Source organism: Rhinoderma darwinii, chromosome 3, assembly GCF_050947455.1.
Source record: "Rhinoderma darwinii isolate aRhiDar2 chromosome 3, aRhiDar2.hap1, whole genome shotgun sequence".
Classification (NCBI taxonomy): domain Eukaryota; kingdom Metazoa; phylum Chordata; class Amphibia; order Anura; family Rhinodermatidae; genus Rhinoderma; species Rhinoderma darwinii.
In genome coordinates, this window is record NC_134689.1 from 37902068 (window position 1) to 37928634 (window position 26567).

Consider the following 26567-nt stretch of genomic DNA (forward strand, 5'->3'; position numbering starts at 1 on the left):
GTTGCAAGTTTTAGCGCAACTGTGGTGGACACCAAAATTATGGATTTTTCTTTTACGCTGGAAAACTGACGCAAACCTATACATACATATATATATGTATGTATATATATATATATATATATATATATATATATATATATATATATATATATATATATATATGTATATATATTCCCCACTGTACCTACTGCCTGAGTCATTCCAATTCTTCTACGGCCTCCGCTCTGGTTCCTGTACCCTCCATTCCCTCATGCTCGTCCTGAACTTACCCGATCCGGACGCTCTGCAGGCTGTGGGCGGTGCCAGGTAACTGCATCTCTCACCTCCCTCCGCGGCTGTCATCCACGATGTGCGGCTACAGCCACTGGAGGGCGCGTGCACTGAGTCTTCCCTTCTTAAAGGACCAGCGCATGCCAAAATCCAAAGACTTCCTATTTATGGATCCCTCTCCCTCAGATCCTTGCCTGTTCAACCAGGTTATCCCTGTGAGCTTCCCTGTACCCAATCTCCCTGTTACCTTGCCTTCTGCCTTTGTCTGGATTTCCTGTTGTGACTTCAGCCTGAACTTTGTACTATCCTTGTACTATCGCCTGCCTTGACCTATTGCTATCCATACCCATAAAGTCTACTGCCTGTCCTGATTTCTGTTCTATACATCTGACTGCCTCTAAACCCGCTGTGTCAAGCGTTGCCCTGGGTTACAAGCACCATCTCCCAGACGACACAGAGGATCCACAAACAATTCGGTGAGAACCGTTATAGTAGGCCACTTTCACACTTGCATATTTTGGTCAGTATTTTGCATTCGTTTTTGTAGGCCAAAACAAGGAGCGGATCCATAACACGGAAAAGTTACAAATCTTTCCATTATGTTTTTTCTGTGTAGGTTCTAGTCCTGGTTTTGGCTTCCAAATACCTACCTGTGAGAAAACATGCGCCAGCTCAGGCTGACCTCATTTCCTTTTGCTATGTGAATCTGCATGGGGTTCCCCTTCTTCATAATCACAGCAATGTGAGGAAGGCGAGGGGAAACAGGCAAGAGGTTCATATAACCCTCCTTTTCTAAAAAGGAATAAGACTGGAGCAACAAGCTAGGCCCTCCTGCCCACAGTGGAGGTGTTCAATAGCATGAACCAGCACCAACAGGGGTGTATTTTTAAAATGTGGCTCCATTTGTTCTATATGCAACATCTTGTAATCCATATGGGGACTAATCTTTGATCTCTTTAGCAGCACGTGGCCCCTGTTACATTTCTTAGAGAAAACCGAAAGGAATGAGATATTACTTTCACTACTTTTGAAAGAAGCTTTGGAGGGAAATTGTTTGACTATTTTGCTGACCTGTTTGAATGTTGAAGGTAAGTTTTACCAAATGTGTTTTTTTATCATTAAAAAAAGAAATACAGATTGTTACATGTTTATCAGAGGAATGTTATCTATGGTGACTAGTATTGTGCTGTGTCCAATTTCTTATTATGCAAATTAACATACAAGAATGGACTGTTGAGTGGCCTACACCAGCGCTTCTCGAAGTATTAGATGGGCCTCACTGGAGAGGTGCCTCCAAAGTGTTAGTATAAGGGTATGTTCACACGTAGTCAACAAAAACGTCTGAAAATCCAGAGCTGTTTTCAAGGGAAAACAGACCCTGCTTTTCAGACGTTTTTCGTGCCGTTTTCGCGGCGTTTTTTACGTCCGTTATTGGAGCTGTTTTCATTGGAGTCTATGAGAAAACAGCTCCAAAAACGTCCAAAGAAGTGTCCTGCACTTCTTTTGACGAGGCTGTATTTTTACGCGTCGTCGTTTGACAGCTGTCAAACGATGACGCGTAAATAACAGGTCGTCTGCACAGTACGTCGGCAAACCCATTCAAATGAATGGGCAGATGTTTGCCGACGTATTGGAGCCGTATTTTCAGACGTAAAACGAGGCATAATACGCCTCGTATACGTCTGAAATTTGGCCGTGTGAACATACCCTTACACAGCTGGGGATGTAGTTTTGACAGAAATAGAATATATGCAGCACAGGTCTTTCCATGGTTGCACCAATCTCTGGTTAATGACATATTGACCCTTTTTGTGCTTATTTTTATGTTATACTGTGTTTAGGATACAAACTTTAATCCCCTTCTTGCACCACCACGTGCCATTACGTCCTGATGCGGGGGTTGATGTTTGGAGCGCGCTCATATGCAGCGGGTGTCAGATGTGTTTTACAGCTGACACCCGGGACTAGCGGCTAGGAACAGCAATCGCGCTGTTCCTGACCATTTAACCCCTCAAATGCTGCAGTCAATCGCGACCTCAGCATCTGAGACATTAAAAAGGGGGAGGTGGCCCCATGTGATAGCTCATCGGCGCCCCCACAACACGATCAGGGGGTTCCGATGGTTGTCATAGCATCCCAGGGTCCTGAGGTAGGCCCCCAGGACTGCCTTCACTCTGTCTCTGTTAACCCCTACTGTGGCAGGGCTTAACAGAAGCCTGTAAAAGTGACTATACACTGCAATACATTAGGCTTAATACATTTAGGTTCAAGCCCCCTAAGTGGACTAATGAAATGTGTAAAAAAAAATAATGAAATAACGTTTTTAGTAGTGTAAAAAAAATAATAAAATATTAAATGTTAAAAAAAAGTAATGTAATGTAAAAAATAAAAAAGTTAACAAAATTGGTATCTCTGCGTCTGTAAAAGTCAGCACTATTACAATATGCATTATTTAACGCGCATGGGGAACGCCGTAAAAAAATTTAAACCGTAAAAATCGCTGTTTTTTTGGTCAACTTATCTCTAAAAAAAATGAAATAAAATGTGATCAAAAAGTTGTATGTACCAGAAAATGGTTCCGATAAAAACTACAGCTCGTCCCGCGAAAATAAGACCTCACACCGCTCAATCGACAAAAAAATAAAAAACTTTATGGCTCTCGGAATGTGGTGAAACAAAGCAATTTTTTATTTTTAACAAAAAGTTTGTTTTATTTTAAAGTAGTAAAATAGGAAAAAAAACAAAATCTATATAATATCACTGTAATTGTATTGAGCCACAGAATAAAGTTAAATTGTCGTTTTTACCGCACGGTTAAAGCTGTAAAAACGAAACCCAAAAAACTATGGAGGAATCGCAGTTTTCTCCAATTTCAGTCTGCAAATAATTTTGTCCCAGTTTCCCAGTACATTATATGGTACTTTAAATGGTACCAATAAATACTACAACTCCTTCCGCAAAAAATAATCCCCCACACCATTCTATTGACAGAAAAATAAAAAAGTTATGACTCTTGGAAGGCGGGGAGTGAAAAACTAAAAATAAAAAAATGGCTCAGTCCTGATCGGGTTAAGATTGTGAAAGTGATTAAAATGTGTTTCAATTATTTCATTTTATGTAGACTCCATATTGTATATCTGGTATCCATCTTGTAGCCTAAAGAATCCATTTTGTGATTAAGAAGTCATATTGCTATAAGCTAATATATCCATGCTGGTGGATTGTCTGAACAAATTACATGTTGTTCCCTTTCTTATCTGGGTCTGCTAGGAGAATGTACGTGTAGACCTTGAAGCAAAGTTATTAAGACTAAATCTTGTCTTGCTAATTTCTTTTCGTGAGAAGCTCTTATCTTGCAGTCGTTTTCCATAAAATGCCTTTCTTGCCTCTGATTGGTTAACCTCACGCCTATTCCCCTTTTGAAAGATTTTATTGTAATTGTTTTGATCAATAAAGCCAGAGAAGGATATTTGAGTATACAAACATGGTCTCTGTGTCCCTTACTTCTCTCTGATATATCAATATAACCTATGATTTGGATCTGGATAATTTTCCTTCGAGGGTATCGGTTGACATACCTATCTAAAACTTCAGTCTAATATATATTTTGGCAATGATAGCAACAACAAAGATAAATTGAGGTCATTTTTTTTTACAAATTTTGACATGGACTGAGACCAATAGTAAGGTCCAGTCATCACAAGTCAACTTCTTAGTAGAAAAAGATTAAGACCCTCTGGCCTACCCCATCTAGAGTGCTACTTGGACAGGACAATATTTCCTGCCACCCAAGACCCCTAGGTCCCCCTTATATTCAGATTTCCACCTCCCATCTGCTGAATGTCTTACCCCAGGACTGCCAAAGATCCTCATCACTGTGGGGACTGCAAGCTTTGAAAGCTATCCTTCTCACCTCTTGTTATTACAGAACTCTCCGGGAAGGAGATCCTCTCTGCTTTGTCAGTAGCTGATCGTGTCAGAGGAATATCAAAAAAAGTTTCAGCAACGTGTTGGGACCCTGAGGAAACTGCTTGTAAACTGAGAGGACAAATTAAAGGCCTGCGATCCCAGCTTCTCTCGGATAACACACTGGAGGAAAGTGCAGTCAGGCAACTGGCAGAAGCAGTGAAAGAGCTGCAGGTCAGTGACTTGATGCTATAATCACTAGATACAGTACTTGATAAGGCTGCTTTCATTGTTGCAGTCTGTTAGGGCACTTCAGGGTCATCATTTCTCACTTTCATATGAAGCACTTTCTTTCATACATGTAATTTCATTAACTTAGCCTTCAGTTTATTATAACCAGACGTTTTCTATAGAGATTGCTGATGTCAGATCACTGGGAGGTATATACCAGTGTGTATAGTGCAAGACCTAATGGATGAAAGACGTGGCCTCAAAAATTTTCAAAATGGGATGTTTGTGGTTGAGCAAAGCTTTGGTGTTAGCATAAGTAAAACAGCTGCACTTGTGAATTGTTAGAAAGCAACAGTTGTTTTCATGGAGTGGTCCATAGGACAAAAACCTGGAACTGAACGCAATGGGAGAGATGTATCAAAACTGGTGCAAAGAGAGAGTGGAGTAGTTGCCCAATCAGAACCAACCTCTCATTTTTTAGATTCCCTTTAGAAAATGAAAGCAGCAGCCTGATTGGTGGCCACAGGCAACTATTCCATGTTTTATTTTGCACATTTGATGATTTTGCACGTTTGCATCTCTTCGATACATCTGCATTAATGCCTGTGCTGGTATACGACTATTAAATGGTGGGGATTAGAGGGTTGTTAGACTTGTACAGGCCAACAGACTGCAACAGAGCATCAAGTCATGGTTACATCTGCATTGGAGGCTCCTTTAGGGGCCTCTGTCGCAGATTTGGTCGAAAATATTGAAAACAATGCGTAAAACTACGGACACCTTGATGAAAACCCGATGGAACCACTCATGGTATCCGTCGTACAACAGATCTGGCACTACAGGTATTTTCATTGTTCTGCTCCTCTAAAAAGAGTAGAACAACTGAGATACCGATGCAGATGTGAACAAGGCCTAATAGATAATCTGAATCAGGGGCAAAGTCAGATCTCCGCTTCTCAACATACAGGAAGCCATACATAACATATAGGTATACACAAAAGGTAGCTCAATAAAACATTAAGAAAGTGATCAAAATAAATATTCCACTAAGTATATTTCTGGGGTTCCCTGTGACTTAGGACTGGCTCAAATTTGCATCAGAGGCTCCGTCGCAGCTTCCGTCGTTTTTGCCAACCACAATGGGTTCTGGCAGGCGAAATAACAGTGTCTGTCATGTGACGGATCCGGCAGCTCTTGTTTTTTCTTTGTTCTGCTCCTATGATTGAGCAGAATAACGGACGGCCATAATGCAGATGTAAATGGAGCATTATTCCTTGCACATATTTAAATTAGCTCTATTATTAAAAGGTACTTACTCATATACTATTAACACCCCCCTATAGTTCTTCACTTTCCATCACCAGTAAAACATGAGGTAAAAATTTTTGGGTATGCGGCATGCACTGTTTGGGCTACAATAAGCCCTTCATCAGGCTTAAGGAACGCTATTTGTTGCATGGTGACGCTTCACGTGCAGCACTAGAACTATTGGATAATACAGTTACGTGGCGTCAGTATGGATGATACATGACCATGAACATACGATTACATGACCAGAAGCAAAGATGTCTTCATGATATCATAAACACACCCATATAGAGCTGGCTAATTTGTTAGGAGCAAGAATAGAGTTTCCACAAATGTAACCAACTTAGAAGGAGGGGATGGGTCTTCTTTCTCCATGCCCAGTGCGCTACACGTGTCTAAGATGCTGGGTAGGCATCCTGAGACTTGTAATGCTACATCACCATGGCAGAATGCAGGCGAGAAAGGGATACACAGATTCACATGTTTAATCCCTAAATTGCCTCCAGAGGTTAACTTTTTTTTTAAAAAAGAAAAAAGAAAATGGAGGTGCTAATCTGTGACCTGGACCATTATCTATATGAATGAAGATAGAGTTCACTAGGAAAATAACACCTCTGTAGACAAAGCATAAAATGGTCGCCTGCATGGGATGTTGGCACTCGGTGGTTTCACTAATGAATAGTTTTCAGATGTTTTCCTTTAGAACATTGCGGCTAAGATCATAAATCTCTGGCTTTCTGCCTGTTCTGATGAGATCCCTCAGGGGACATTGTTTCTACACAAAGGCCACATACTTATATCTCCATGGCAACTTGTTTCAGGAGAAACGAAATGACATACAAGTATCGCTTTAGTACAAAGTGCGACCCACTTGCTGAAGTTAAACAAGCTCTGTGTGCAACAAAGCACCTGTACTAGTCAGACTTACATGCTAATTGTATCGAGGTCCGTGCTTCCCACTACGTTTGTTAAAGTGAATTTCAAAGAACGACCTCCGTAAGACATTAAATAGAGCTTTTAGGTAATCTGATTGAGACCCCTATAAATAAGCCTGTGGCTGCATTAAGATGGCCATAAAGCAGCCGCTTTTTTGTGTCTGTAACTTAGATCACCATAGGGTTCTGTGGTGATCCGTTTGGGTCTTTGGAACTACAGGGAGTCCAGGTGTTGCAGCCATAAAACAGATGCTAAAATGTGGCTGCATATTAGTTGTCTGAATGCAACCTAATAGATATAAGCTAGTGGGTGCATTTAAAGTGCAGATCAGTGGGTCATAATGCACCACACTACGTTGCACTAAACCCTTGTAGGCACTGGTCTGGCTGATAATATAGTTACTTATCTACTCCTATGACCTTCATATCTACATACATTAAGGTGCAGTATAGATTACTACAAAAAAGTTGTTTTCCACTTTAATTATTCAATATGGAGTCCTTGGGATAGGCCATTAATAGTTAATCGGTTGGGGTCCAACTCCTGGAACCTTAAGCCCCCACTTCCTTATGTACACAGGCACAGCGCCGTACATACAATTGTGGTTGTGTCTGGTACTGCAGCTGAGTTCCATTCATTTTAAGATGATGTGTGGTTTGTGATATGGTGTTTTAGTCTGATGGAAGTAGCCATTAAAACATGGTATGTGGTAAGCAACAATCCCCAAATAGGTCCGTGACATTTAAATCATGCTAAGTTGGTTTCAAGGGGCCTAATTTGAGCCCATAAAACACGCCCTACACCATAAACCCCCCCCCCCCCCCAGCCTGAATCTGACACATTGCAGGACGGTTTTATGGTTTGACATATTTTTGCTTTTAGACAAAACTGCACGTGTCAATACAGCTTTACTCTGGATGTGAGCTATCTGTTTAGGTGTTTAACAAAAAATGTGATCTGAATAATATCTCCCAACTTTCAAGTATTGCTAAGAGGGACCACTGATTTGGCGCATGTAGCCACGCCTCTAACCGTTCCTAATATCTGATCATACGCACTCAGTTCAGCCCACACAGTATCATGCTCCCATAGTTCCTCCCCACAGTGTAATGCCCCCATAGAACCCCCCACACAGTATAATACCCCATGGTGCCTCCCACACAGTATAATGCCAAATAGCTGCCCCATACAGTATAATGCTGCCTTAGAAGGTGAAAAGTGTAGGTATGGGTAAAGAGGGAAAAGTAGAGCACGGTGGGTTTAATGTTGCCTTTAATGGTTTTATTGATACCGACTAATGTAGTAGGGAAAAGATTTGTCCTGTGCAATGTCCCCTTTTATTGCCACAATTTATAATATTTTTATTATTAATAAAGTCTTTCAACCTTATTTTATTATATTATGTATTTCTTGGTTTTCAAATTCCACTGATAAGGAAGCTATTGGAAGCTTTTCTCCTTCAGTGGAAATAGAAGGGGTGGTGCTGCAAGGGTCTGTATTGGATTTATTATAAACCCTGCGTATGCACACCGCAAGGAATCGTGCTCTGTCTCAGTGAACAGCTGACTGGTCACTGAGTATATTGTTATATATATATATTCTCTCCCAGCGTGGCCACTCGGGTCTTTAAATGATTAGCAGCCCAGGATTACCAGCTGCATCTGTAATTTAGTAGCAGCGCAGGGTTAACAGCTATCGTTGCGTTTAGACAGGCAGACAGTCTGAGTGAGCAGCTGATTGATCACCAATGCGTTTTAATTGTGTGATTTTCTCCCAGCGTTGCCACTCCAATCTATTGTTGAACAGCAGCGCTGGGATGACGGCTATCACTGTGTTTAAACAGACGTAAAGTCTCAGTGAGCAGCTAACTGCTCCCCGAGTACGTTTTCTCCCAGTGTTACTGCTCCAATCTGTGTTGAGCAGAGGTGCTGGGATGACAACTATCGCTGCGTTTAAACAGGCAGACAGCCTAGTGAGCAGCTGACTGATCACCAATGCGTTGTTATTGTAATTTTCTCCCAGCGTTGCCACTCTGATTTATTGTTGAGCAGCAGCGCAGGGATGACGGCTATCACTGTGTTTATACAGACGTAAAGTCTCAGTGAGCAGCTGACTGCTCACCGAGTATGTTTTCTCCCTGCGTTACTGCTCCAATCTGTGTTAAGCAGAGGTGCTGGGATAACAGCTTTCGCTGCATTCGGATAGACCGACAAGAATGCCCGTTAGCAGTCAACACTCTTAGGTAGTGAGACTGGAAAATTGCTAGCTGGATTATGTCTGCAATATTCAGAGTCTCAGCCGTGAGAACGGCTAAGTGGTGTGCAGTGTAATCGCCACTACACTCATTCGTTCCCGCTCTGTCATGAGCGATTCTCTAGATGCGGTAGGATTAGTTTATGTTATATTTTCATTATGCTAATCTCTCCCTCCTTAGAAGGTGCCCCATACAGTATAATGCCCCATAACTGCCTCCATAGAGTATAATGCCCCATACAGTATAATGTCCCCTTAGCTGCCCCCATAAAGGACAATGGTCCCATAGCTGCCCCATACAATATAATGCTCCCATAGCTGCCTTATACAGTATAATTCCCCCTTAGCTGCCCCCATACAGTATAATGCCCCTTTAGCTGCCACCATACAGTATAATGCTGCCTAAGCTGGTGCCCCATACAGTATAATGCCCCCTTAGCTGCCTTCATACAGTATAATGCCCCCAGACAGTATAATGTCCCCTTAGCAGGTGCCACCATGCAGTATAATGCCCCCATAGTAGGTGTCCCATACAGTCTAATGCCCCCTTAGCAGGTGCCACCATACAGTATAATGCCCCATAGTGCCCAATAAAAAAAAACAACTTATCTAGCACCATTTCCACAACGAGATCTCTCTGCTCCTCCGTTCTGTGCCATAATTGACTCGGTACAGACCAGCACCATGACGTCACTCCATTGCGCCTTTCTTTGACAAGCTGCCCGCGCCTAACCACCGCTTTATACTTGCCTTTGTATTATACCTGCTAAGGGAGTTGACGGTTCTGTATCTGCGTCCTGCTTTGGGTTCTTTATAATAAGAATCATTTACTCTACACAACATTAACACTTGCTCACTAGTCGGGTTGATAATACAGTTATTCCTCCACTCTACAGTCTTCAATTCCCCATATACTAAAGCTGCAGTAGATTATTGCTGAAATAACTAAATTTTACCTTGGTCTCAGCTAAGCAGCATATCTATAAATAATTTTTTTTTATCCCCTCCCTCAGATGGTGAAGAAACAAAGTTGGAAAGAAAAGCAAGAAGTATCAAAACAACTTGGTGAAAAGAAAAGATGCGATCATGAGGTGAGGTGAAACGGTTTGTCTTATTTTTTTTCCACAAGTGTCCTAGATTTATCAGGAACCACAACAAGGGGTTGTCTGGTTAAGAGAATCAGTTTTTAAATGCTCTATTAGGTGATTATCAGTTAATAGATGGAGTTCCCCTATTTGGGACTGTCATCTATTAGACAGAGTAGAGAGAGGCTACAAAAATCAGCTTTCGCTCTGGAGGACCCACAATGTAATTGCATTAGACAGACGGCTCATTGATCTTAATGATAATGCAGTGTAATGCTTCATTTTCCCTGTGGCGGCACTGCAAGGGATTTAAGGCTATTGGCCTTCACTACAGATTACAGCTAATCACGGGTGTCCTAACCCCAGGACATCGTCTGATCAGATGATCATATTTGGACCCTTCTAATACATTGGAATTGGACATGTAGTTTTACCTTTTACAGAGCATTAGGTAATTAGACAGAGCAGTTTAACCCCTTGTTGACCATTTGATGCACATGTACGTCATAGTCTGGAGAGGGTTGTTTGGAGCAAGCTAAGGAGCTGAGACTGCTATATATACTTTTGGTACCAGCTGTATATTGCAGATATTTTTGATCCCGGCAGTTTAACCACTTAGCTGCTGCGCTCAATAGCTCTAAGCTGTTAGACAAAAAAGGGGTCCCACTGCCATCCCATCGTTCCCCTGCCACGCAATCCAGTGGTGCGAATGGCTTGTCTTGGCAGCCGGGGGCCTACAAAAAAATAGCAAAAACATATTTAATAAAGTTTTTTTTTAAATAATTTAAAAAAAATTAAAAACAAAAGTTTAAAAAAACATCCTTTTCCCATTCTTTTCTGTAAAAAGTAAAAAATAAACATAATAATTAGTATCACCATGTCCGTAATGATTTGAACTATAAAAATATAACCGTATTTATTCCGCACGGTGAATACCATAAATAAAAAGCCAGAATTTCTGTTTTTTGGTCAACTCGCCTCCTGCCAAAAAATTGAATAGAAAGTGTCTAAAAAGTCGTATGTACCTCAAAATGGTAAAACTACAGCTCGCCTGGCAAACAAATAAGCCCTCACACAGTTCCATCGATGGAAAAATAAAAAAAGTTATGGGTCCTTAGAATATGGCAACACAATACTTTTTTTCTATTTTTAACAAATAGTTTTTATTTTGTAAAAGTAGTAAAACAAAAAAACTATATAGAGTTGGTATTGCCGTAATCATTTTGACCAGCAGAATCAAGTTATTTTTTTGGGTTGCTAAATTGCATAAAATTAAAACCCAAAAATCAATAGAGGTATTGCTGTTCTTTTCCATTCCACCCCACAAAGTAATTTTCAAAAGTTTTTAAGCACATGATATGGTACAATAAATGTTGTCTTAAAAAAATAGAAGTCGTCCAGCAAAAAACAAATTCTCACTTGGCTATATTGATGAAAAAATAAAAAAGTTATGGCTCTTGGAATGCATGGTGGGAAAAAACAAAAATAAAAAAATTAAAACTGGCTGCTGTGGAAAGGGGTTGAAGATTTCCACCCAAAACTGTCACCCAAAGTTTGTTAATTAGATTTTTAGTGATATTACCAATTTTTTTTTAAAATAAAGTGATAACAGGAAGTGCAGACATATTGGTTGTCACTTTCAATTAACTTTATAGAAAACAACAAACATTATTTTGTCAGCATCTTCAATAACAAAGTGACAGCTTTACCATCAGGTGCTAATTCAACAAATCACCAACCTAATAGTGTGATTCATCTGTAATGATCTGCAGTGATTCTTCCCTGACGGTCTATTCTGCTTCACATATTTGTGTTAATATTAACGCTTCTAGTGAACTTACTATATATTACCGAAAGCATTGTCCCCTCATTCACTTCATTTGTGCCAGGGGCGTTGCCTGGATCTAAAAAGATCAGGGGCACAAGCCCCAAGACATATGTTTTGCCCCCCCAAAAAAATATCTATAAGACTCCGCCACTGGATAGAGTTCAATACAGTGGCTCAGCAGACAGTATCACACATGATAGGATTATATATAGAAGCTCAGCGGACAGTATCACACATGATTGTATTAGATACACTGGCTCAGCGGACAGTATCACACATGATCGTATTAGATACACTGGCCCAGCAGACAGTATCACAAATGTTAGGCTTAAATACAGGACACAACAGATAGTATCACATATGATAGGCTTAGATACAGGGCCCTAGCCCTATTCATATACTCAACCTTCTCGCTCCTGAGCCAATTCCTCTTCGGTGTCGGGCACAGCATGGGTCCTAGCGACGTTCAAGGTCAAAATGTTGTGGCCGGTGCACCTAATGCCAGAACGCTGAACGGCATCAGGACTCAGTACTGTGCCCGGACCGACTCAAAAGGGTAAGTATAAGGAGATGTTACTGTAGTAACAGGGGCCCATGAAGTTTACTACATAGGCCCCAGTTAATACAGTAACTGTGGATAGATGTGGTGCGGAGGGGATGGGCTTCAGTACCAAATCGCAATTTGCAACCGATGCAAATCTTATAGCTATGCCACTGGCTAGACCGGTATAGAGTAATACAGTCTTTATCACAAGACTGCTATTTTGTGTCTCTTACTGAGAGCAATAAAACCCCTAATTCACATTGAAGTCAATGGGTGCGTGAAAACCACGGACAGCACACAGACAGTGTCAGTGTTTCACGCATCCATTACATTGAAAAAAAAAAAAAGAATTGCTTGCAAGTGCGTTGAAAAACACATGCCACACGCAAAGCACACTGATGTTAAAAAGCAATGCACACTGACAGATTTACGCGCATTTTTTACGCACGTAAATATGTCACGCTCATGTGAATGTAGTCTTAGAGTTCCATTGATTCCGATGGGATATCTTGTTGATACAGCTAAACGCAGAAAGTTCACTTAAGAGTGCTGCAGGCCCCTATAATCTAGCTATTAGTGGAGGTCCAGCAGGGATGTATATAGAGGAGAGCAAAATAAGAATAGGGCCTCCCTTGTGTTTCATGTGTCATCCCTGGACAGGAGAACTTAGCACAGACAAAATGGCCCCTGGGTCTGAGCTGGGGCTCCCACTTCTATATAGGCCCTTAGTAGCCACATGGTCTGCCACTGTAGTATGTATGCCCTTGGATCAGAAGAGGTATAACAATGAACCTTCATTTTCACATAACTTTTGTGTTAGGGCTCATGCACACGCTGTATTACAGCTCCGTTTTGTACAGAGCCTGAATAGGGCTGCCATAGGTGTACATAGGACATGTACTGTACCTCTGTATGCCTCCAATTTCATACAGAGAATTTTATCTGTCATTTTGTACAAACCCAACAGAAAATCATGGCATTGCTTCTAGTGGCGAATATCTCCATACGTATGGATCTTGACGGACTATGTACGTCTATAATAAGCAGCCGTACGAACTTCATGTGTATGAGCCCTAAGAGTTCTAAGATAAAGTACTAGATTGTTTATACTCCTATAGCAACGTTTTAATTACTTCATTCTCTGCAAATCCTCATATGGTTTAGGAGTGTCAGAACTGTCAATGTTATCAACTATCAGATATGTCGGAACCTGTCTCATCCCCCCACCAGCGACTTATCAATCTTATTAACCAGAGTAGACAACAGCAACTTAATGAGGACTGTTACACCAATGACAAAGGTAAAGGCAATATGAAATTTTACTTTACTTTAAGTTACAGGCTTAACCTGACTGTGTAATGTCTATTCTCTGTTGCCAGAAGGGCACCTCCATTGAAACATGATTTGGGCAGGTCTGTGCACCATAACAGATTATCTCTTTATACAACCAAAACACAAATCTCTCGTATTTTTGAATGGTCAAAAAAGGGACATGGTTAATACTCTTTAATAGTTTTCAAAGAGGAACTGTCACCCCTCCTGACATGTCCTCTCTTTTAGTAAATACTTAAATTCCCCATGAAATACCAATTCTGGAGCATCTTTTATTAGGACTCTACGTTGTTGTTCCTCTGTTATTCCTCCTAGAAATATGTGAATAAATTGACAATTGGGTGTTACCAGTTAGGGGTGTGTCCCTTCACAGGCTTTCAAGGTCATTTTTAATTTATAATAGGGACACTTGGGAGGTGTGGAAGAGCCACCTTATCGCAACAGTAATCAAAACACACACAAGAGCCACCCTATCGCAATAGCACCCACATATAGAGCGTCTGACTGACCGACCTCTGCTCATGAAGCACATCCTTTCCAGAAAGAAGGAACGAAACCAAATTGGGCATATGGCCTTACATGTGCTATATAAGTTTCTTTGTGTCTATAAATGTGTCTTCTATGCTTAAATATTGACGAACATTTTATAATCAGATTATATAGTACTTTATAATATATATAATAATTTTTAATAAAGGCGAAACAGACCTAAAACAGTCAACTATGAACAGTGACCTAACCCTGAATGAAAATGTAAAGTGCAGTTCAAGGGATACTTGTATCCAGGACACAGCATCTAATAAGGTAGGTCTCTGTATGGTTGGAATGGAAAAAAGCCTCACCTTACATCATATAAAATAATATATAAAATTCACAATCTATCTTACGCAGGAAAGATTACTTTATCTTAAGGGGAATGTGTCACCAGATAGACCCCTTTAATAAAGAGCATCTATAAGAAGCTGTTTAAAATGTGATTCAGTAGGTGCCACTTCACCTTCTGAACGACGCTCGGAAAGAGACCTCAGGGCAATATGCACAGGCGGGAGCAGTATGCTAATTCAGCCCTATTGGATGGATATAGATGCTTTTTATAATATGATGATTTATGGGCAACATCCAACCTCCATACTTACAGATAAAAGTTGTGACAACACGGCAAATCAACTTTTCCACAGATATTTGCCTTCATTTACCGCCTGTCACGATATACGGCAGAAAATAGTCTTCCTTATTGGCTGTCCAAAATCTATAGTATATGGCCAGTTTATAGAACACATGCAAGACAAATCTGTTTCTTCCCCCAGGAGTCGAGCTGTAGGGGTAAAGGCGTGAATTGCAACAACTATCCTATTGTTGATGCCACTATCTAAATCCAAATTCAGAAATAGAAAAGGAAAATTGATGCAGCACTCCAACGTAAGGTGAAAAAAGGATCCTTTATTCACCCATCTGCATACAACATTATAGCCCTTCTCAATGGGATATTTTTCAAGGCCTGAAACAGGCCCCAATGAGTAGGACTGAAATGTTAGATGCATATGGGTGAGTAAAGGATCCATTTCTTTGCTGTACATTGGAGTGCTGCCCCAATTTTCCTTTTCCATTACAAGGGAACATTCAGTTGTTCACCCTTTTCTATTTTTGACAGTGCTGCTTTCATTCCTTTTACAACTGAGCACATACATCTAACTATAGACATAGGCTGATGTAAAACCTGTTATCAAATGACAAAAGCATATGGCTGCGGTGTAGTAAGGGAATATAGGCTGCCGTCTATGGATCCAGGGGAATTTCGGATCGCCGATTGTAAAGGGAGAGATACTGATTATAGTATTATATAAGCAAATTACATACTTTGCAATCTTCTAATATAATCCTTAATCTCTTGCCAACTGCTATAATAATAGTGTGGTGCAGGCAGGAGTCCTCAGAGGTTAAGTAACTATGTAACATAATTATGTAAAATTATTTATACAAATCCCCTTATGAGAAATTATGCAAACACTGTATATTTGTACATTTTATACATTTTGCGACATAGCAGTTATATAACACCAAATCATATACAAATATTTGGTATCACCATAAGGGTATGTGCACACACACTAATTACGTCCGTAATTGACGGACGTATTTCGGCCGCAAGTACCGGACCGGACTCAGTGCAGGGAGCCGGGCTCCTAGCATCATACTTATGTACGATGCTAAGAGTCCCTGCCTCGCTGCAGGACAACTGTCCCATACTGTAATCATGTTTTCAGTACGGGACAGTTGTCCTGCAGCGAGGCAGGGACTCCTATCATCGTACATAAGTATGATGCTAGGAGCCCGGCTCCCTGCACTGTGTTCGGTCCGGTACTTGCGGCCGAAATACGTCCGTCAAATACGGACGTAATTAGTGTGTGTGCACATACCCTAAATGTAACAATCTGCAATGTAAATCTATATCGTTACTTAAAGGGGTTGTTCACCTTCCGACAACTTATGACCTATCCACGGGATAGGTCATCAGTATTCCATTGGTGTGCTTCCGACACCCGGACCCCGCACCGATAAGCCATTTCGGTGGCCTGCGGGCACCGGATTTTGTGGCACATAATGCTTTGTACGGAGCAGGAAGTAGTTGGCTCCGTACATACAATAGCGGCTGTGATGCAGAACTGCAGGTCTGCTCCTATTCACTTGAATAGGAGCAGAGCTGCAATACTGCAGCTCGGCCGCTATTCCGTGGACAGAGCTAACTGCTTCCGATTCCAGCTTGTATGTCCGGTGCACGGAGGCATCGGACCAGCTGACTTGTACGGGGCACGGGTGTCGGACACCCACAGATCATGTACTGATGACCTATCCGGTGGATAGGTCATCAGTTGTCAGAAGCTGGAAAACCCCTTTAAGATGATTGGAGAATATAAAATAAAAAGTTTTGGAAAAATCTATTTTTTTTTCTGCATTTGCCTTAAAATATAAATTAATCCTTAAACTACACTATATGGCCAAAAGCTTGTGGACACCTGACCATCACAGCTATGAGCTTGTTGGACAACCCATTCCAAAAGCCTAGGCGCTAATATGGAGTCCATCAGACTCCTTGTACATAGTACCGCCCTGTGGATTGTACCCTCCTGTAGACAGTGCTGCCCTTCCCAACTGTAGATAATGCCCCTCATCCCCCCTTGTAGACAGTGCCATACAGCCCCCCTTGTAAATAGTGCCCCCTCCTCCGCCTTGTAAATAGACATACAGCCCCCCTGTAGATAGTGCCCCCATCTCCCCCTTGTAGATAGTGCTATAGAGCCCCCTGTAGATAGTGCCATACAGCCCCCCTGTAGATAGCACCCCCACCTCCCCCTTGTAGATAGCGCCGCCCAAACAAATAAAACAAAAATTATTCATCTAGGCCCCTTTCCCACGACGAATGGAGCTGCTCCAAAGCATCCTCAACGCCGAGGATAGGCCGGCGTGATCCAGTGATTTGGCCTGTAGCCTAGTAAATTACAGAGCAGGGAGGCATAGTGTTCAATAGTAACTGCGTCCCAAGGACGCAGATACTATTGAATCTGGCGTCGCTACCACTGTAGCAGCTGTAGCGGCTGCTAGCGGGGCCACTGGGCATAGCGAGGTCGTGCCAGCAGCGGCATATGCCGCCTCATGCCATGGCTGCTACAGCGGTAGTTACGCCACTGATCAGACTGCCAGATAGTGAAACATGATTGCATGTCTGTGTGCCTGATTTTATTCAACTGGGCATCTGTGGTAAAAACACGTGAACTCAATAATTAGGAGGGGTGTCAACATTCTTGTGTCAAAAGAAAGTCAACTTGTCCTGCAAAAAACAAGACCTCATACAGCTACATTACAATAAAAATAGAAAATGTATGACCGATGGAATGCTGAGAAGGAAAAACAAAAAATAATTTTGGTCTCAAGGCCAACAATTCCTTGGTCTTTAAGCGGTAAAACTGATTCAAAACTAGAGCTTCAGTTTAAGCCGCAAGTGTGCAACTTTGGCATAAGTATGGTTAAAATATAGCTGGTATTAAACACAGTCATACCACTGGTAGACTTCCGTCCCCAACAGGGGCGGAACAAGTTCTCTTGGTGTACAAGCCATAATTCCTATTTACATTCTATGAAAACAAAAAACACAGCCTATTGTACATATGTTGAAGAATTTTACTGCAGATCTGGCCTGACAATGCAAAGGGTGAAACACAAGTCAGAGAAAAATCCATAGCAAAATCCGCTGGTAACGCTATGTTAACACTTTCCTCATGGTTTTAGTTTATAATGGAAACCACGGCGCATTGTTGGATCCGTCGTTCAATTATATCAATGGTTGCCGACAGAAACCATTGACTTGGGCTTCATGCACACTAACATATTTTTGTCCTCCCGTAAATACTGGCGTAAATACGGGTCCTTGGTCACACGTATTCGACCCGTATTGCACCAGTATTAACGGACCCGTGCCCGTAAATACGGGTACGGTGTCACTAGTATTCCACCTGTATTTACGGGCACGTTTTCGCTGCAAAATTGCACTGCACTAATCGGCAGCCCCTTCTCTCTATCAGTGCAGGATAAAGAGAAGGGGCAGCCCTTTCCGTAATAAAAGTAAAATAAATTCATACTTACCCGGCCGTTGTCTTGGTGACGCGTCCCTCTCTTGACATCCAGTCCGACCTCCCTGGATGACGCGGCAGTCCATGTGACCGTTGCAGCCAGTAATTGGCTGCAGCGGTCACATGGGCTGTAACGTCATCCCAGGAGGCCGGACTGGAGGAAGAAGCAGGGAGTTCTGGGTAAGTATGAACGGCTTTTTTTTTTACAGGTTGATCTATATTGTGATTGGTAGCCACTGTCCAGGGTGCTGAAAGAGTTACTGCCGATCGTTTAACTCTTTCAGCACCCTGGACAGTGACTATCCACTGATGTCGCCTAGCAACGCTACCGTAATTATGGGTGCACACACAAAGTCACACGTAATTACGGGAGCCCCATAGACTTCTATGGGCCTGCCCGTGCCGTAATTACGGCCTAAAATAGGACATGTTCTATATTTTTCAACGGCACGGGCACCTTCCCGTAAGCATACGGAAAGGTACCCGTGGCCAATAGAAGTCTATGGGCCCGTAATTACGTTCGTGTGCATGGGGCCTTACAATGGGGTTCGTCAGGTTCAATAGTTTTGACAGGAAGCATTGCGATGTATGCAGTGCTATTCTTCTCGTGAAATATGATGATTTTGCTAATTGAGGCCCCCGAACACAGCCTCTAAACCATTTTTTTAATGGGAAACATTGTGATGCATGCAGTGCTATTCTTCCCGTAAAAATCTGATGATACTGCAGATGGAGGGACCCGAGCAGAGCCTCTAATGGCAGCATGAACAGAGTTTAACACATTTGGATTTTGCAGTGGATTTTTGAGGTCTTGTCTACAGCAGAAAACTTCTGTTGCATGTGATACTATCTTTGGTGTTCCTTTGTAGTGTAGGGATTGATGGGAACATCCCTGGTGGTCTATGGAAGTGAACTGGCTAATGGGCACATTTCTGAGCCAAGAACCTAGTGTCCAGTGGATTACTTACCCCCTCAAGCTCCATCATTATCTGTTTTCCCAACTACTTGTCCACAAATAACCTGACAGGAGCTGAGAGTGCATGGATCCTGCTATACGAACAGCAACGGTTAGGCAGAGGGTCATTTGCAGTCATACATACAGTCAAGGACAAGCATACAGTCACTAACACTCATTTGGACAGTCAGGCACAGGTTTACACTCGCAACAAGCACACATACATACAGCATAGACCATTCAGCCATAACATTAAAACCACTAACAGGTGAAATGAATAACATTATCTCGTTACAAAGGCTCCTGTCAAGGGGTATATATATATATATATATATATATATATATATATATATATATATATATCAGCAACTGAACAGTCAGTTCTTGAAACAAGGGCACCTGTGATGGGGGAAGATATATTAAGCAGAGAGTGAACAGTCAGTTCCTGAAGTTGATGTGTTTAGAAAAAGTAGCTGAACAACTTTTACTAAGACCAAATTGTTATGGCTAGACGACTGGGTCAGAAGATCTCTGAAATGACTGGTCATTTGGGGTGTATCATGTATGCAGAGGTTAGTCTCTATCAAAAGTGTTTCAAGGAAGGACAACCGTTGAACATGGGCGTCCAAGACTCATTATTCCCTTGACGTAATAGTACGGCACTGGCAGGAGTTCTCAGAGGATGTCACGCCTGTGGGGTATGTGGACCCACTAGGCCGCTCCGCCATAGCGGAGTAGCAGCTGGCCAAAACAACAGTCAGTAACAGTCTCTGGGGTAGATTACCTGGCAAGATGATCCGGCAGATACTCTGAGAAGCAGGCACGTGGTGTAGTAGACACTTGGCACAGATAATGCTTGACGTGGCAGACGACACTGAAAGAAGGGGCTGGACGCAGCCTGCAGGGCTTAAGGGGAAGCCTCCATGACCTCCCTGGTAGGAAAAGGGTTAATAGGTAGGGGAGAGTTGGAGGGAGTTGGAGGAGGGACAAGGAGGAGTCAGGGGGCCGTTGCTGCGCTTCCCGCTGTTTTCGGCATTGAGCCGGAAGCAGCGGGAGGAGTAGCACAGGGAAAGACAAGCTCCCTGTTGCCCGCGCTACTAACCATGTCGGAGGCAGTATTATTAGAGCGGCTGCGTGCCGCTGCTGTGCACCACGGTCCCGGATGGCTGGAAGAGACCGTGGCTGCACTAACGAGGATCCCGGACGCCGTTTCGCCACGTCAGGCCCGGCGTTCGGGGTCTGTTGCAGGGGACAGGCTCCCCTCCCCCGGCCCCCTTCCTAGCATGACTATGGCGGCGGGGGGGGAGTCGGCAACAACCGCTCCTGCTCGGAGCAGGCAGAGAGCGTTGCCGGGGGTGACGGCGACTCAGGCCGGGTCGACTCGTCCCTCCCGGCGGTCCCGACCTCCAGAGCGCCTCAGTCCTGAGGCAGTCCCGCGGACACGGCGTCGCAGAGGGAGCCCGATCACGGACGCTGCAGGCCAGGCAGCTGGGAGGACCGCCCCTTCCCAGGCCCTGCGTCCTGGCAGGAATCCCAAGCCGCGACGGGGTCCGGCGGTAAGCAGGGAGTCGCAGGCCGGGCTCCCTGTCACCCCTCCCCCATCGGATGGAAGATTTGGAGGACAAGGTACGGCCGCCCCGCCTGGTGATGTTCCGGCCAGGGGGCAGGCTTCTTCAGGATCATCAAGACGGGCGCCTAGATCTGCAGCGACGTTGAGGCAACAGGTCCGGTCGGAAGTCTGGGTTCCAGCGGTCGGGCGGCAGGTTGCCGGCCCATCGGTCAGCGCTTCATCATCTCCGATCCGAAGATGTCGGTGGGATGGCCAGTCGTCTGCGAGAGAAGAGCTGGAGGAAGGTGAACTGGACGCGTATCGTCGAGGTCAGGATGGTCCGGCTGACGGGAACACAGCGCCTGTGCGGCCCGGTGAGTGTATAACTCCATCATTGTCATATCCAGCGATTTTTATGTCGGGTGTCGGCGGGGGGGCTGCTAGCGTCGCATCGGTGGCCGGTAGTGGCGCGGGCGGGCGCGATGGCGCGGGTCTGGCAGACTTAGTGGGTTGCTTGAGGGAGCTGGTCGGGCGCCTAGATAGGGCGGCGGTGTCGGTAGTCGCGGAGGTGTCCCCGGCGGTAGTGTGGGAGGGCCCCAGGGACGCGGGATTGTTACAGGCGCGGCCCGTGACGGCGGTTAGAGAGGCGGTCGCGGTGTCGGTACAGACCGAGGCACAAAAAGATGGCGATCGGGTGCGTATTGATGATCGTGCTCGTGGGGAGGTGTATGTTTGTTTCGAAGGTCCGTTGGGGGCGCATTTAAAGCAGGAGGTGCGTGAGCGGATCTGGAAGGACGAATATGTTGAGATTTTTTCTCTCTTGCCGCTCGCTAAATTTAATTTGGATAAGAGCAAGCGGGACGAGAGTAAAAAGGACGAGGAGGAACGGCGGCGGTATAGGCTTATCCCGCAGACGTTCGTTAATTGGTCGCAGGCGTTCGCCATATTGGCTAGTGTGATAGGGGAAAAGGCGCCGGAAAATTGTTCGGCGTTGTTTTGTTATTTTGATGCCATTGGGGAGGCTCATAGGGCGTATGGGGGTCAGGCGTGGCTGCGATACGATGAGCAATTCCGTCAGCGGAAAGCGGTTCGGCCGGCGATTCGGTGGGACCAGAAGGATATTGCTCTCTGGTTACGGGTTACGGCTCCGGTTAGGCAGTCCTTTCCCGGGAGCGGCGGCCAAGGAGGCCAGTCTAGTCAGGTTGGACAAGGCGGCGGGGGAAAGGCGGGTTTTTACTGGCAATTTAATGAAGGCCAGTGTAAGTTCGGGGCCACGTGCAAGTTCAAGCACGTGTGTTCCGAGTGTAATGGTGCATCACACGGGGCGGCAAAATGTCTGCGAAAAAAGAGGTCAGGGAACCAGTCCTCCGCGGCTGGTCAAGGGGGTGTCACCGGTGAAGGTGGAAAAGATGGCCCCTTATCTAAATGAGTATCCGGATAGGGCGGCGGCTAAGTTGCTTTACGAGGGGTTTTGTGTTGGTTTTGTTATTCCTCCGCCTCCTTATGAGGTTCCGGTTACGCGGAGGAATTTAAAATCGGCTTACTTGCATGCCAAGGTCGTGTCGGAAAAATTGTTAAAAGAAGTTGCGTTGGGTCGCATGTCGGGGCCTTTTGTTGATTCGCCAGTAAAAGATTTAGTTGTGTCCACGTTGGGTATTGTTCCTAAGCGCGAGCCCGGAAAATTTCGTTTGATTCAACACTTATCGTATCCCAAGGGTTCGTCAGTAAATGACGGGATTGATCACGAGTTGTGCTCCGTAGTCTATACCTCATTCGATAAGGCGGTGGGTTTAGTGCGGGCTGCGGGTCCAGGCGCGCTGCTAGCGAAAACCGACATCGAGGCGGCGTTCAGGTTGTTGCCAGTTCATCCAGAAAGCCAACGGCTGTTGGGTTGTTTTTGGAATGGGGCTTTTTACGTGGATCGGTGCCTTCCGATGGGGTGTTCCCTTTCTTGTGCATACTTCGAGGCGTTTAGTAGCTTCGTGGAGTGGGTAACGAGGGGAGTATCCGGGGTCGACTCGTTGATCCATTACTTAGATGATTTTTTGTGCGTTGGCCCGGGGGGTTCGCCGGTTTGCGGTAATTTGCTTTATGCGCTACAGAAGGTGGCGAGGGATTTTGGGATCCCTTTGGCGCCAGAAAAAACGGAGGGCCCGGTAGCGACTATTTGTTTTTTGGGAATTGAAATAGATTCGGTGGCAATGGAGTGTCGTCTCCCTGAGGATAAGTTGGGTGCTTTGAGGCTGGAGGTACGGCGGGCTTGTAGACTGAAGAAAATGACGCTGCGGGAGCTTCAGTCGCTGCTGGGAAAGTTGAATTTCGCCTGCCGGATTATGCCAATGGGGAGGGTGTTTAGTAGGCGGTTGGCGGCGGCAACGGCGGGAGTGCGTGCGCCGCATCATTTTGTGCGGCTCAAGGAGGAGCATCGAGCTGATCTTCAGGTTTGGGATGACTTCTTGGGCCAGTACAATGGTCGCTCGCTATGGATGGCCCCAGCGCAGGATACGAGTGATTTGAATATTTTTACGGATGCGGCTGGGGCGGGCGGTTTTGGAGCTTACGGGGGAGGTCCGTGGTGCGCAGGTCAATGGCCGGCTAGTTGGGTGTCCAGTGGACTCACGCGGAATCTGGCCCTGCTCGAGCTGTTCCCCATCATGGTGGCGGCGACCATTTGGGGGGACAGGCTCAGGGATAAGAAGGTTCGTTTTTACTGCGACAACATGGGGGTGGTGCTGGCCATTAATAACATCACGGCGTCCTCTCCTCCGGTAGTTCAATTGTTGCGACATTTAGTGTTGGTGTGTTTGTCGTTGAACGCGTGGGTGGTGGCGGTGCATGTGCCGGGAGTACGGAATTGTATCGCTGATGCTCTTTCTCGCTCGCAGTGGGACCGGTTTCGGCAATTGGCACCGGGAGCGGAACGTCTCGGTTTGGCTTGTCCGGAACATCTTTGGGATCTGGTCTCGGTCCCGTAGAACAACTGGTACAAAGGTCTTTGGCGCGCACGACGTGGAGTGCTTATTCTGCTTGTTGGAGGCAGTGGGAGGAGTGGGTAAGAGAGTTGGGTGACGTCAATACGAATAGAGACAGGTTGGTGGCACTTTTGTACTGGTTAGGGGACGCCTGGGAGGCGGGGTTTTCATTGGCAAAGGTGAACCGGTTCATATCTGCGGTGGCGTTTGGTTTTAAGTTGCGAGGCTTTCAGGATGTATCGAAGGAATTTCTGGTGTTACAGGCTTTGAAGGGGTTGCGCCGAGGTAGAGTGGAGGCGGATAGTAGAAGGCCTGTGTCGTTTGCGTTGCTTAGCTCGTTGGGCGGTTCATTAGCATCGGTCTGTCGTTCTTCAGACGAAATGGGTTTGTTTCGGTTAGCTTTTTCGTTAGCGTTCTTTGGGGCATTTAGAATAGGTGAGTTGGTGTCGCCAAGTACCAAACAGGCAGGGGGGCTGAGATCTGGGGAGGTGAGCCTATTCGCAGATCGGCTGGAGGTATGGTTGCGTCGGTCAAAAACTGACCAATTAGGGAAGGGTAAGCTGATAGTTTTGTTCACCATCCCGGGGTCGGTTATGTGCCCAGTAGAGTGCATGCAGGATTTTAAGCCGCAAGCGGGGTCTCCAGATTTGCCTTTGTTACGTCATGTGGACGGGTCGTTTTTGTCCAGGTTTCAGTTTGGAGCTGTATTTAAAAAATGTCTGACGGCGGTTGGTGTCGCGGCGGGCTCATATTCATCTCATTCCTTCAGGATTGGCGCAGCAACTGAAGCGGGGCGCTGGGGGTTGGATGATGAAGGGGTGCGGCGCATTGGTCGTTGGGAGTCCAACAGATTTAAGTCCTATGTCCGCCCCCATTTGTTATGAGGTTTGTTGTTAACGCTTAAGAAATGTTTATATGGTGGTGTCTAATTGTTTTTTCCGTTTCAGATTCGCCTCCGTGTTTGGTGTGGTTGCTGGGTCATTCTTACGTGCACTGGGGGGCTTTGAGGGCGGATGTCCGCCCGGACGGTCGCCAGTTGCGCATTCCGCGACAGGATGCGGTTGTGCATTGGCTGGGATTTAGAGGTATGTCTTGGAGAAGGGTGTTGGCGGAATTCCAGACATATGCCCGGCTTGATAGGGTTCCGGAGGTCTTAGTGTTGCACGTGGGTGGGAATGACTTAGGAGTCCTCCCCTTTCGTGAGTTGGTGCGGGATATCAAACACGATATGTTGTGTTTGTGGGTTTCTTATCCCAAGTTGGTAATAGTGTGGTCGGACATAGTACCAAGGAAACATTGGCGGTTGGCTAGGTCAGTGGAGAGAGTCAATAAGGCTCGCATTAAGGTTAATCGGGCGGTGTCCCGTTTTGTAGCAAAAAACGGGGGCATTTGCGTGCGGCACAGGGATTTGGAGTCAGGAGTGGGGAACTTCTGGAGGAGTGATGGGGTTCATCTGACCGAGGTTGGCATTGATCTTTGGAGCTTGGCGATAGCAGAGGGAATAGAAAGGGCGGTGGTGGTGTGGCGGAACTCACAGGCTTAAGGTGGTCAAGGCCTGTTTCGCTGTGGCGGGGGGAGTCCTTGAGGCCAGTCAGTACAAAATGGTGGGGGGTCGCATCGGGGGTATGCGTCCCCCAAAAAAGGTACATGGTTGAAGACTTCATCGGGTGTTATCCCTTTGAAGTGGTCTTCTGGTGGAAGGCATATCACTTGAAGGCTCCATCGGGTGTTATCCCTTTGAAGTGGACTTCTAGTGGTCGGTATATCACTTGAGGGCTTCATCGGGTGTTATCCCCTTGAAGTGGACTTCTAGTGGTTGGAGCCATCTGCAGAGGTGAACGGTGCTTCCGAGCTGGTTTACGGCTGGAGGTAATTGGTGGTTTGCAGATGGCTAACTCGGTGTGTTCTTAAAAAAGGAATATCTGAAAGGGCTTCAAGGACTTCCTCTGCTCGGGTTAATGTTAACGTTAAAATTGTTATTTACGATTCTGACCCATGTTGGGTCATGTGAATTATTAGAAGGAATTCTCTGGTGGATTCCTAACTAGTTATCCGAAGGTTTCGGATTTAAATTGTTTTTATAAAACTGTGAAATTAATAAACGGCTGCTGTGGCCATTTCACATCCAACCTCGGTGTCACGTGTCTTTCTTAAAGGTGGGGGTGGAGGGATAGGATTGGTAAGGGAAGGTTCATTAACACATGACTCTACTTAGGCAGGTCATGTGGCAGATGGCAATGCAACTCCAAAATTAGATACAGCTCAGGAACAAGCACAGTTATGGGATACAAGATACAGGAAGTAGGATGCAACTAGGGGACCATTTGCTAGACTAACATGGGCAGGGCCGCAATCAGGAATTTCAGGGCCCCCTACAGCTAAATTTTCTGGGCCCCCCTACCGTGGCACCGCCTGTTAACGGTACTCCGTCCAGCACTATATCATGGTACCCAGGGCCGCCATCAGGGGGGGTATTATGGGTACTGATGTGAGAGGCCCGGCCAAACCTAATTGAAAGGGGGGCCCGGCAACTGCCGCGACTTGCCTTTGGTAGAAAAAAAAACAGGCCCCTGCAATGGGGCTTGTTTTTTTCACCAAAAGAATGTCGTGAGCTGCGGGCCCCCCTTTCAATTAGGTTTGGCCGGGCCTCTCACATCAGTACCCATAATACCCCCCCTGATGGCGGCCCTGGGTGGCATGGGGGTCGTCATGGGGGCCGTCAAACACTGCCGCCAGTGCGACCGATCGCGCGCACCCGCAAACTCCCGCGCAT

General features: G+C 45.1%; 1 protein-coding gene across 1 annotated transcript in view; it reads left to right on the forward strand.

Annotated features, from left to right (window-relative positions):
• Nucleotides 1-347: 347 nt before the first annotated feature.
• The window catches only part of LOC142750361 (uncharacterized), a 69974-nt gene continuing 43754 nt past the window's right edge, over nucleotides 348-26567 (forward strand). Inside the window, exons 1-6 of the mRNA XM_075859358.1 lie at nucleotides 348-485; nucleotides 3541-3607; nucleotides 4199-4410; nucleotides 9918-9995; nucleotides 13526-13661; nucleotides 14391-14497. Coding sequence (XP_075715473.1) covers nucleotides 348-485; nucleotides 3541-3607; nucleotides 4199-4410; nucleotides 9918-9995; nucleotides 13526-13661; nucleotides 14391-14497 — 738 coding nt within the window. The remainder of the gene's footprint in view (nucleotides 486-3540; nucleotides 3608-4198; nucleotides 4411-9917; nucleotides 9996-13525; nucleotides 13662-14390; nucleotides 14498-26567) is intronic.